Below are 12,685 nucleotides of genomic sequence, written 5' to 3'. Positions count from 1 at the left end.
CACCCTCTGTGTCATTCCCACCGGGTCCAAGGACCTGTGGGGCCACAGGTGCAGCATCTTGATGGAGGAAGGCGAAGGAGTTACTAAACAGGGGTCAGGCTCATGGCGCTGCCCTTCCACAGTGGTGTGGCTGGGGCCACTTCCAGCTTTTATTTCCTCCTGTGTATAATAAGGATAATGATACTTATCTCTCATGGTTGTCATGAGTGAGTGAAGAACTATGTGCCTGGCACTTAGTAGGTATACAACAAATATCAGGGTCCTCGCTACCATACTATACAGATATAGGAAACAAGCCTGTCCTGTAAAGGCCTTACAAAGCTAGGCCCAGGTGTCAACCTATGGTGACTAGTTAGTGTCTTTTTATATTTGGAAGTAATGTGCTTAATTTGGGGGATTGCACAGGATTAATGAGAAAGTAGAATGGGAGTTCTTGGCAGGTGTTGGCTAAAAACAGAAAAAAAGTCTCAGATATTTCACCTGGAGATTTTTTCTTTCTCTCTTTTTTAATGGGAGGGAAGGAGAAGAGACAGGATAACTGTCCACAGTACTGGCAAGCTGTAATGTAGGAAATGGACTCTTTTAATTCACAAGACAAAATTACAACCAATGGGTAGAAGTCTCAGGAGAGCAGATTTTGACTTAATTTGAATACCAAATTTCTGATAGAGTAATTCTACAATGAATTGAGTGGCTTTTCAACATGGAGGACCCTTCATCATTGCAAAAATGTAAAGAGAGCAGATGACTTCTTTCCTGTCTTCTAATTTTTCTAGTGTTATTTTCTCCATATTCATTTGCTTTCTTTTCCTTTGATCCCATTCCCCGCTCCTTTTTTTTCCCTTATAGGATCTTTATAACTTCCCCCCTACCTTGTCCCAAAGCATTTTTCTTATCATTTTCTCCTTCAATTTCCAAACTCTTTTTCTCTCCTGACTCCCATTCCCAATGCCCAGCGCACACTGCCAGCTGGACCTGCTTCCCTGAATTGTAAGCTGTCGTGGCTCATAATGCCATAGAGATCTGGATCAATATTGCTATTTAAACTGGCAGAGAGGGACAGAATGCAAATTGATCCCTGCAGAAGCAGAGGTACAGCTATGATTCTCCCATCAGGGTAGAGGGACCCAACAAGCACTGAAACCTAGGGCACTGAAAAATCCACTTGTAACTGGGCACTCACAAATGGTGATCCCAGAGCTGAGCAGTTTCTTCAAAGATGCGTCCATGAGCCAAACACATCCTGAATTCTCTTCTAGTTATCCTAGACAATTCCCATAGCGCAAAATCTTTGGCAGCCATCTTGCCCTATTTCTAAGAACTCCTTTTAAACTAAATGAAGCAGGGAATTCATTCACAACTGCCTCAACTCTCAACTTTGCATGTGTATATGTGCCTTTAGATACACCTATCAACAATGCCATGCAGGCCTCAGTCTGACTCTAGAACTTTCAATTCTCCTTTCTCTGTGCTTACTCTTTTTTCTTCTGAGTCCCCTTTCTTTACCCCTGGTTCATCTCATTTTCTCCATTTCCACCCACCCAGGCTCCTTGCTGCCTCTTTGGGCCTGTAATACTTTACCCTCCCATTCTAGATTTCTAGATGCCCCAGTGAAATAGTCCATGGGATGGCAAGGAAGCCAGACTTTCTCCCCTCCCCCGAGGGCCCTGCTACACTTCATACCGTGAGTTGGGGGCTGCTGGATGTTAGGGCTCTTGGGTACAGGCAGGCCACCGGGCATGGCAGTGACAATGGCGTGCTGATGTGGTGATGGGCCAGACCGAGTCTCAGGCACACTCTTCTCCCCAGGCACCACCTCCTTCCAGTCATCTGGGGCACACTGCTGGGGCTGTTAAGGGACAGGACAGAGAGATGGTCTTCTCATGAACTACCTCTATGCTTTTGGATATGCCCCCGCTTTTTGTGGAGTTTGGTAGCAGAAAAGGACATTAAAATTCACTCATCACAAATTTAGAAAAAGTCCCATTTTCTTTCTTGGAAAACCCAGACAGGAATTCCATACTCAGCTTACCCAGAAACATATCCAAATGGGGTCTGTGGGATTGCCTGAGCTGTGGCCTCCTCATTTGTTCCCTGGACTCGAGACCAGCTTACTCACCACTGGCGAAGCGGGTTGTAGTTGTAAGATGACAGCTGATGTGTGCTGGAACCTGCGTTGCGGGGTGTGGGGCAGGCCCTCGGGATGTCCATTCTGAGGCCCAGCGTCTGATGTGGGAGGATGACATTGCTGGCTGCTGCCAGGCTTGTGCAGATTGGCAGAGGGGCACTGGAGTGGCAGAGTGGGTGTAACTGGGCCTACTGGCATGGCATGGGCTTCTAAGCTGGGCTGTATGGCCAAGCTTGGAGGGATGGAGGCGAAATGGGGTTGGGTCTGGGGTTGGAGCATGGGCCGTGCTTGCTGGGGCTGCTGCTGCTGCTGTGGTGGTTGTTGCTGTTGCTGTTGTTGGATCACAATTTGGGGCTGCAGGTGCTTTGATGGTGGCTGTGAGAGGAGCTGGTGTGGCTGTAGCTGAGCATAGGCTGAGGGGGGAAAGACCCAGGTTAGGTAGCATGGCTTGACTTCATCTTCCGCTATGTCCTTTACCACCACCTTTCCCCAAATGGCCCCTCCCACATCCAAATAAACAAGGCTACTCAAACTCAGGGTCTCTTGCTTTCATCTCTTTCATCACCTAGAACCTGGCTTGGTGATTGCCACGAACCTATTCTCTCTCTCTCTTTTTCCCTTGCTTTCTTTAGCCTGTTTCCCAATGCCTAACTCAATACTCACCTCTGTGAAGACTTGTTTGACCATTTTAGATGTTCAGAGAAATACTGGATTCTACAACGTATAACCATGTTCTCTCTCCTCTATGCCTGCAATAGCTGTTGCCTCCCAACTGCCCAAGCCTGGCCCACAGGGCTAGCTCTTATCTATCCTTCTGGCTCCCCCAGGCCAGGCCACCTCCAAAAAGAGCCAGTTTCACAGTGGTCCTTAGACTCTAGCATCAGGCAGACCAGGACTGGATGACTAGTTCCTGTTTTTATATACTGTGGGACCTCAGGCCAGCTACTTAACCTCCCTAGGCCTCAGTTTCCTCAAATAAAAAATTGGAAATGATAATAGTTCCTGCCCAGAAAGCTGTTATAAGGATGAAATGAGAAAAAAATTGTGAGAAAATGATAAAATTGGCACACCACAGTGCCTGGCACACAGTCATGCTCAATCATTTCTAACTGTAATTATAATAATTCCAGTTTGGTTTAGGCTCTCAAAGTATCCTGGGTTTGCTGCTATCATAAAAATGTTTATCACACGGGTTATAGTTGCTTCCTTGTCATCTTTCCTTCCAGATCACTATCCCTTGTAGTCACAAACTATTGTGTATCTCTTTATCCAAAAACTAACATTGTGCCTGACATCTAGATGTAAATGATTGCTAAGTGAGTAAACATATTGTCCTGATCTGAAACTCATTTGTTGCTACGTGTTTCTGGCTTTTTCACCTTCCATTTTAATAAGACTGGCCCACTGAGGTCAGAATTCTTATACTTTTTGGTAATCCCTTCAACATCTGCAGTAGGGATTCAGAAAACTCAGCTCAGAGACTGTTCCTGCAGAGCACTCTGTCCAGCAGCATCCAAGCAAGGTTAGGATGAGGGCAGTTCAGCTGGATCTGGCCTGCCTTAAAGCTGCCCTCCACTCAGACTTCCATCGCTGGAGAGCCAGTAGAGAGAGGCTATGCCATGCAAATACAGAGAGGGCCATAACTGGAAGCTCACAAGCGGATTTTCACAACCAAAGGCTCACAGCTAGTAAGGATAAAGGCAAATTGTGGGTCCTGAGCTAACATTTTAAAGGGATCCTGTGACGCTATAGGTACAAAATAAGCAGATTTCTGAGTTAGGGGAGGTAAATTCTTTCTTGAATTTTGTCTATTTACACAGAAGTTCCTACTTATCTCCTAACAACCCAAACATGGAGTTCTAAGGGAAACTGCAATAGGAATGGGAAGGAAAAGACAGAGATAAGAGTCATTACAAGAAAAACAAACCAGTACTTAGTGACGTGACTGATTGTTTTGGTCAGAGAAGGAGGGAATGTGGATGGCCAAGGTTTTGTCTGGATGACTGAGAGTGAAAGATGGAACTGGGAATCTTGGACAGGGATGTGGTTTTGAGGGAAATATGTTGGGTCTGAAATGATAGTGGAACACCCAAGTGGTGATTATAAATTCCCCTAACTCCAACCTCCAGCTCTAATTCTACATTGAATAGCTAAAACTGTACCATGCAAAATCGCTGCAAATGGAATTTTTAAGGAGATGATAATGCATCTGAGAGATACAGTGTGTGCTATGCTTTAGTAGTAAAAAAGATCTGCAAAATGCTGGGCATCATCACTGAACATTCAATCAACACTTTCTCTCCCTTAATACAAAATTATGAGTTCACATGAGTCTGGAACATAGTCATTTTAGGAGCTACCCATCTAGAGAGCTGGAAATGGTTCCCATCAGGGAAGGTAAGAGGATCACTGGCATGTCCACCACTAGTTGGCATCAGATTTTCATCTGTGAAACAAGAGGTCTGGGTGATCAATCAAGTCCTTTCCAGCGCTACACTTTGATAGGGGTGGTTATGAGAATAGTTTAAAATTCAGGATTGATAAGGTGGAAAAGAGAGGGCAAAGCTCTAAATCTATAATGCATAAAGAATATAGTTCTGGACAATATCCATTTATTTTCCAAAGCTTGGGAAGGGAAATTCTGCCTCCCTGCCCCTCTAATTCCATTCTGCTCCTCACCCTGTGCTGCTCATTGGACACTGAAGGCAAGTGATTTAGTACAAATGATACTAGTATATATCAAGGCTAGAAATAAATCTCAGGAAGGTTTAGATAAATTCATAGATCAAAGATTCCAAGGTATTTTAGGGGGCGTGTATATTCTAAACTTTTTGTGGTTAATAAAAAGCAAAGACCATGATTTTACTCAAACATTATCCTGGCTCAAAAATGCTTTTGTGTAGAGTATGGGAATAACTTTGTGACTGGTCTCTCTGATTCCAATTTCTTCTCTCTATAATCCGTCTTATAGATAGATGGCAAATAATCTTCCTAAGGCACAGCTCTGATCCCTGATTAAAAACCATCAGGGACTCTCCTTTGTCTACAGATGTTTAAAGCCTCTGGCATTTGAGGTCTCCTGACAATATAAACTTAACCTTTTATTTTTTATTTCTTTGATCCAAGCAAATGTTACTGTTCACTGTCCTGTGTACAGAGTTTATGCCCTTTCTTATACTGCCTAGAGTACCACAAATCAAATCCAAGTCACCTTTCAAAGCCTAGCCCTCCCCTCCCCTTATAGCTGACAGGACTCTTCCCTTTCTTTGAGCTGGCACTGAGCCACCTTTTCCTCAGAGAAGCAGCATGTCATAGCAATTGAGTGTGGGCTTTGGAGCCAGAATGCTTGGATTTAAGTGCTCGGCTGTGTGATGCTGGGCAAGTTACTTGACCTCTCTGAACCTCTGTATCATTGTCTCTAAGATGGGGATAGTGATAATACCCATTTCAGTTATTTCAGTAAATGACTTACCTCCCTTGTAGGCAGAATTTATGTGATTCATTTGTTTCCTCCAAAATATTTTGAATTTAATGGATGCCCAAACAGTACTGCTGAATGAATGCAAGAATGAATGACAATGTGATGGGAATTTACCTTGTCTCACAAACTTTTTCTTCTTCAGACCAGCAAGTGGGTGAGACGGGTGAAACCCCATAGCCAATTTTGGTCTTATCAACATTCTGATTTACTTTAGACCCTAAAACTATCCAATCTTTGCTCACTACTTTCCTGTAGTAACTTTCAATCCAACCTACCTGATCTACTCATTGTTCCTTAAAACTTCATGTCCCTTCGTGGCTTTCTGACTTTTCATTTCAGTGCTTCTATTTTCTAGAATGCTTTCCTTCTGCTTCAGTGATCTAAGGCTTCAGCTTCTTTGGCCCTGGCTCAGCTCCTGTTATCTCACTGCTTGCCTTTACCCTCAATTATGGATTTATTTCTCAGAATTCCTTCATGCCTTTTTTGTTTGATCCACTCTTGATTTAACATGTGCTATTTTATAATACATATTACATTGCTTTTAAAAAATTGGTATACATCCCCCTCCACCCCAGATTTTAACATCTTTTAAATTGGGATGCATCTTATAGTTTAATTGGCAGTGTTTTCCTTTCTTAGGGTTAATAAAATAATGGTGCATCTTAAAACCAATAATGTCTTAGAATAAATGAAATGGGGATATTTTTATTCTTTTGTGTATATATGTCCTATCCTTCCAACTAGATGGTATGCTTCTTTGGTCAAGATTATGTCTTATATTTCTTTTTGCTTTAATTTATAAGATGTGCTTTAATTTAAATGGAAGATTTCATGTTTATCTTACCTTCCACACTGCCCACCATAACACTATACATGTTTACAGATGCTTAAGAAATGTCTGCTACTGGTAAGATAAATAAATTCTTTTCCCTTTCCCATAGCCTCCCAGCTCAGTTTGGGGTTGGTAAAGGATAGGAGGGCACTTCCTCATTGCAGCCAATATACCAGAGAGGTCCATGACCCCTTCCCTACAGCTAGATATTAATTTATAAAATATTAATGCACAAAAAATGTCTCTAGAGCTTTATTCTTATTTTTTTCCTAAAGGCCAGTAACTTCATTTCTCTCCCTCACTCATTTTAGCTCCCCTTCCACCTGCTACTAGAAAGTTCATTTGCCTCTAAGAAACATAAGGGATTGGTTCAATGGGACCTCAACCGAAGCTTTGGAAGGCTCTGATCAGCCTTTTTTTCCTGTTAATGGAACAGGGGAGAAGCAGGTCAGGCCCTCTTGCAAATTAGGGCCTAGCTAAAAGGAGAGAGTTCAGGCAATGCTGCTCTGCTCATCTCGTGCTCTAAACTTGACTTGTCTCCTTAGCATCTGTAGAGATGAGTTCACTGCTACTAACAACAAGCTGCTTGTAAATAATAAGAGGATGAAGGTCCCTGGGGCAGCAGGAATAGCTGTGAGGGATATCCTTGGCAGGAACCCTTCCACTGCTTCCAATGCCAGGACTTATCAATAATGGGGCTTATTGCTCTCAAGGCTTCAGGTATGGAAGAAAACAGCTCATCGTCCAGAAATGCTAGAATTCTTGCTCTAAAGTATATGGGAACTGCAAACATTGGTCATAGGTTGCAGACCTCCTCATCCACTTATTTTTCTAGGTATCTACTTTTATTGACTAGAGTTCGGTGTTATCTGGCCTGGAAGGAGGGGGTGAGGATGGTAGGAGGGAGTAGAATACCTGTGGGAGAGGACTAGTGTAACATTTTTTTTTTTGCTAATACTTGAGATTCAGAAGCTAAGTGAAGATAAACTTCCAACTATTCAATTCCTCAAGAAATTTTACTAAGCACCTACTACAGACCAAGTACTAGCTTGGTATTGGCTAAAACACAGTCCCTTCTGTAGAACAAATTACAGTCTAGTAAAGGAGATAGATGACAAACAGGTATTTCAGCATGTTCTGGTAAATGTTAGCATAGGAGATAAGCACAGAATAAGAACACAGAAATGGGGATTCAACTTGGGGAAGGAGAGCAGAGAAGGCTTCCCAGAGGCGGTAAGTGTGTAACATGATTCTTAGTTAGGAAAATGACAAAAAGAACAGCACACGGGGGGACTTAGAGGCATTGTACAGTAATAGCTCGGTGCTTTCAGGAAACTAGAAGCACTCTGTACAATACAGCTGAAGTCCAGGATGTCTATAGGACAGAGAAGCCGGGAGAGGAGGCAATTTTAGGTTGGATCTAAATTATGCTAGCATCTTCAAAAGACTGCTTATCTCCCAGTATGTTTCATGTGATCAGACCTTGGGCAATAACTGAAAATGAAGCTGATTCTGAGGTCAGAGCCCAGACATACAAACAGACATGGTAGCCTAAAGCAATAGCAACATGAATTTTCTATGATCCATTCCCTCTGGGCTGAGCATTAGGGTGAGTTTGAGAGGAAAAGCAGAGCTGAGGAACATTTCCCTGTAGGAGGAAACTTAAATAATGAAAACAGGGTTGTCAACAGCAGGAGCGCTCTGTGGTGGTCCATCTCTGCCTTAATGTCTTTAGACCTTCTCTGCAGTTATCTGACAAATCGATCAAATACCCTCTGAGTGCAGGAGTCATTACTAAGTAGCTTGGAGCATTAAAAAAGAAACTGGTACTTGCCTCTCTGTCTCTTTCCTGCTCTTAGCCGAGCAATGGTAGTACAGCCTAAGAGGCTAAAGGCATGAGTTTTAGAACCAGACAGGCCTGGGTTTGAATCTTGGCTCTGCCACCTCCAGGCTATGCAATCTTAAGCAAATTGCTTAACCTCTCTGAATCTTGATTTCCTCTTCTCTAAATGGGGAAACATATTACATAGGGTAGTTGTCAGTATTAAATGAAATATGGGAAGCGGACATGGCTCAACTGATAAGAGCGTCTGCCTACCACATGGAGGGTTCAGGGTTTGATCCCCAGGGCCTCCCGACCTGTGTGGTCAGCTGTCTCAAGGGCAGTGCTGCTGTGCACAAGGAGTGCCGTGCTATGCCGGGGCGCCCCTGCGTAGGGGTGCCCCACGGGCAAGGAGTGTGCCCCGCAAAGAGAGCTGCCCTGCGTGAAAAAAGCATAGCCTGCCCAGGAGTGGTGCCACATACATGGAGAGCTGATGCAGCAAGATGATGCAACAAAAAGAGACATAGATTCCCAGTGCCACCTGATAACACAAGTGGATGCAGAACACACAGCGAATGGACACAGAGAACAGACAACAGAGTGGAAGGGGAGAGAAATAAAATAAATCTTAAAAAAAAAAAAAAAAAAAGAATGCATCACCTACCACCAAGTCTTGAAGATGTTTTTTTTAAAAAAAGAAATAGTATGTTCAAACTACACAGAGGTCCACTGCCTTTGTTCAATGCCTGGCACTTAGTAGGTGCTCAACAAATTATAGCTCTTCTTAAAATACTATCTGATATTGGTATGTTACTTTGAATTTATCAAAGCATTTTTATAATTTGAATTTCTCTTATTCCTAACAATAAACTAAGAGGCATTAAAAAAAGTATTACCATTTACAAGCAAGAAGTAGTTTCCAACTGACTTTTATGATGCAACAGGTTAAGGAAAAACTTAAGACACAACTCATTTGACAGATGAGGCATGGTGCCTTTGCAGTAAAAAAATATTGTGGGAGAGTGAATAGCACAAGTCAGCAAGCACAAATTAATACAGCAAGCCTAAGGGTGTTAGTTGGAGGCTGTAGAGAACTCAGGTAATCTTGGAGGGATGGACAATGAAAAGGGAGCATAGTTAGCAAGTGGGGATGGTAAAAGGTATGTGACAGATATGTCAAATAAGTCGCAAAGTGTTGGGAGTGGGGAAGAAGAGATAGTATGTTTACTTGGCGGTAACAGAGGGTCTGTGCGAGGAAGCAATGAGAAATGAGACTGGTTCAATGGGCAATGTGGGGAAAGTCTTGAAGGTCTGACAGAGAGTCAGACAGTCAATCAGAAGTCATTAATATGCTCCTTATTAAGCCCCTCCTATAGTCCAGGCATTCCAATGGATAAGGCCGGAAATAAAGACAGTGAAGGTTTCCTAACAAGAAATAGAACAGTCTTCGAGGAAGATGATTGAAGCAGCTATGTGTAGGATGTCCTGGTGATAGGTTAAGCCTCTTAGTCAGCAGGCCTTGAGCAAAGGCAGGAAGCCAATACAGAGGAAGTGTCATGGGAATCTGATGATAAGCTAGTGGGAAGCTGGGCAGTTGCTGGGGTAGGAATAAGAAAGGAAAGGGACCAGCATCTTTCACGAGCCTACTCTGTGCTGGTCACTTTCATGGACCACCACATTCACCTTCACATGTATGGTAAATATAATCATCTCTGTTTTACACATGAGGAAATTGAGGCTTACAGAGATTAAGTAATTGGGTCATGGTCATAAAACTATTAAGTGGTGAAAATGGGATCTGAAACCAGGTCTAACTCCAAAGCCTGTACTTTTCCTACCATAACTCACTGCCTTTGTGGTGGAGGAAAGCAAAGTCAAAATACCTCTTGAGATTGTGAGCCCAGGATACAGGATACCTTACAGTTGTGGACAGAGGTCAGCAAACTGGGAAAGGGGACCTTTCCATAGGGGAAGAGGTCAGGTTTTATGAATTCTGCCCCAAATTTTAAAAAATTGTATGTAGGTGGAGTGATATCTAAGTAGGAATATCCTATAGACAGTGGAACTCTGGGGAGAGGGGATGAGGACAGAACTGGAAGCCTATTGAAAGGTCATCTGCAGGCAGGTATTAGGTATCTGAGTGTATGATGAGTGACAAGATAAGCTCCTCCAGGGAGTTGGTGTTGGAGTAAAAAACAATGGGCATAAGACTAAGCCGGAATCCCAGAGCTAATGGTAGTGGGGCAAGGGAAAAAGAAAAAGAAGGATCAGGTTCTACCTACATGCACAGATAGTCACATGCACACATGGCCACTTTGGGCTTAGGTGTTTCCCAGGGTCAGCTGAAATGACATGTTTCCTTCTCCTACTTCTATTTCATTCTTGAGGTTTATTTTTCAAGGCACAACTCAAATTTCCTTAATCCCTACTAGAATTTAAACTCTTGTTCATCTTTGAAGCTCCCATAGTGCTTAGCATGTTTGGCTCATAATAGGTGCTCAATGAATATCATTTTTAGCTGAACTGAACAATAAAAGAGACAGGGAAAAACAATTTGAGGACAATGATTAATTATTCTTTCTGAGCCAGATCTTCCTTATTTGTGAAATGCCATAATCATTGTTAGGATTAAATGAGATATGTAGGTAAAGCATGCAGAATAGTACCTGGAACATGGCTACTCATTAAGTGGCTATTATTATTAGCCGGTCGCAACCAGGGAGATGTGCATGGTGAGGGATGTTAATTAATTATAAAATCCCTCCACTGGTAATTTGTATACTCTGGATTTTTTTTTTTCCAAATAAAAGGAGGAGATTCTTAATCTAAATTTGGTCCTATAGTGGATGGTTGAAATGACCCTCATGGTTTGGATTTCTAGTTAGATAACAGGCCCACATACATGTTAATTTTTCTTGGACTCTAAGTAAAAGTATGTCTATCCCACAGCTTAGCAACTGCTTTGGGAGGGAAATGTGGTACCCAGGTATCCTAGAATCAGCAACATTACACTGTGCAGCCTGTCACATACAGAAATCACTACTCTCTGACACAAAAGCACCTCTCAGTAAAACAAAGCTGCGAAGCAGGACTTCCCAATAGAGAATTCTTTCTCCTTACTCATGACCTGAGGCAGAACAAAGACTTGGCATCTGGAGGCACAATTGTGTGAAAAGGGCCCTGAATTTTCAAAGATCTGCCAGTTCCCTTTATCCTTTATCACAGCATCTCTTGGTCAGCAACTTTCCCCTCACCTTTGGGCCTGAGTGTGTCCTCAAGGCTGAGTTTATCCATTAGAATGAGGGCCCCAAGAACAAAACCTCCTTGCCTGGAGGCCCATGGGACGGTTCCTGCCTGCCCCTTTTCTGTCCTCCTTATTCAGCCCTCACATCACTGAGAAGGGCAAAGCCAGGTCTTTTGCCTTCCCTTCCCAAACCCAACCTCTTAGGCTCTGTTCTCCACCCTGACTCCCCTCCTCCACCTCTCCCTCACCCTTTTTCAGGGCATAAGGGACCTTTTCTATTTGTGGGGCCTAAAGAAGCCGGTTGCCAAGGCGACAGGAGCGGGAACAGCAGGGAGCTTGCCATGGGGAGGGGCTTTGCCTCCAAACAGCTGTCAGTGGGAGCAGCCCCAGCTGGGACTAGAGGTTTTGCCTGCTCTGGGAGGAAACAGCTCCCAGGAGAATACATTCCTCTCTGTTGTACAACAGCCCCCCCCACCCCGCCCCCAACAAGTCTCCACTGGTTACTTTCCCTGGGGGCAGCCAGCTCAAAAAAGCTCCAATAACAAACAAAAAATGCTGTCTCTCACACACAGACATGCGCATGCAGGCACTCTCTGCCCCAGCTTCCTGATCCCGCAGTGCATCCACAGGGGCTGGGCGGCTAGGAGGACAGAAGTTGCCTCTGCTTGGGGAACTGTGGAGCTCAGGACAGGTGCTGCTCTAGCCTGGCGCCCCACTCCCCTACCCAATCCCACATCAGGTCACAAGAACTATTTCAGCCCTTTTTTTTGTTCCAGAAGCCAGGAGGGGATATGCCATGTCCCAGTCTCCCCCAGCTGCCTGCCAGTTGGGAGGTGGGGGAGTGGAATCACAGGGTTTACAGAGAGGAAGAGGGTGAAAGAAGAAAGGAAGAATAGCAGGGGACCGTGGGAGGCAGGAACAATGCAAAATCTACTGAGTCGTGTCTCTGCAGAGAGGGTCTTTGTAGTACTGCAGTTCACAGCGACTCTATAGAAGGTCTGGGAAGCCACTGCTCTCTATGCTGCCTTATAGCCAACATACTGATAGCCCCGTACTGCTAGCCCCACACCTAGACCTCTGGACCTCAAGCCTGTAGCTCACTGGCTTCCAGCTTACCAGGCCCAAGGGAAAAAAGTCCTCCACCAAACTCTGTAATCCCCCAAACTATCTTAGAAGCT

The 12,685-nt window shown here is 43.9% G+C and overlaps 1 protein-coding gene across 9 annotated transcripts in view; it reads right to left on the bottom strand.

Annotated features, from left to right (window-relative positions):
- PHC2 (polyhomeotic homolog 2) overlaps positions 1-12,685 on the bottom strand; it is a 130,672-nt gene that overhangs the window by 34,263 nt on the left and 83,724 nt on the right. For 6 of the 9 annotated variants that reach the window (XM_058303941.2, XM_058303943.2, XM_058303945.2 and 3 more), the window contains 2 exons: positions 2,120-2,541; positions 1,684-1,849 (listed from right to left, as the gene is read on the bottom strand). The exons of the other annotated variants lie outside the window; for them this stretch is intronic. In XM_058303941.2, the coding sequence (XP_058159924.1) occupies positions 1,684-1,849; positions 2,120-2,541 (588 nt within the window). The remainder of the gene's footprint in view (positions 1-1,683; positions 1,850-2,119; positions 2,542-12,685) is intronic. 9 annotated transcript variants of the gene reach the window in all.

This window comes from Dasypus novemcinctus, chromosome 9 (assembly GCF_030445035.2).
Source record: "Dasypus novemcinctus isolate mDasNov1 chromosome 9, mDasNov1.1.hap2, whole genome shotgun sequence".
NCBI classification, from domain to species: Eukaryota; Metazoa; Chordata; class Mammalia; order Cingulata; family Dasypodidae; genus Dasypus; species Dasypus novemcinctus.
The sequence above is the reverse complement of the archived record's forward strand: the minus strand, read 5'-3'. Positions and strand labels throughout refer to the sequence as shown.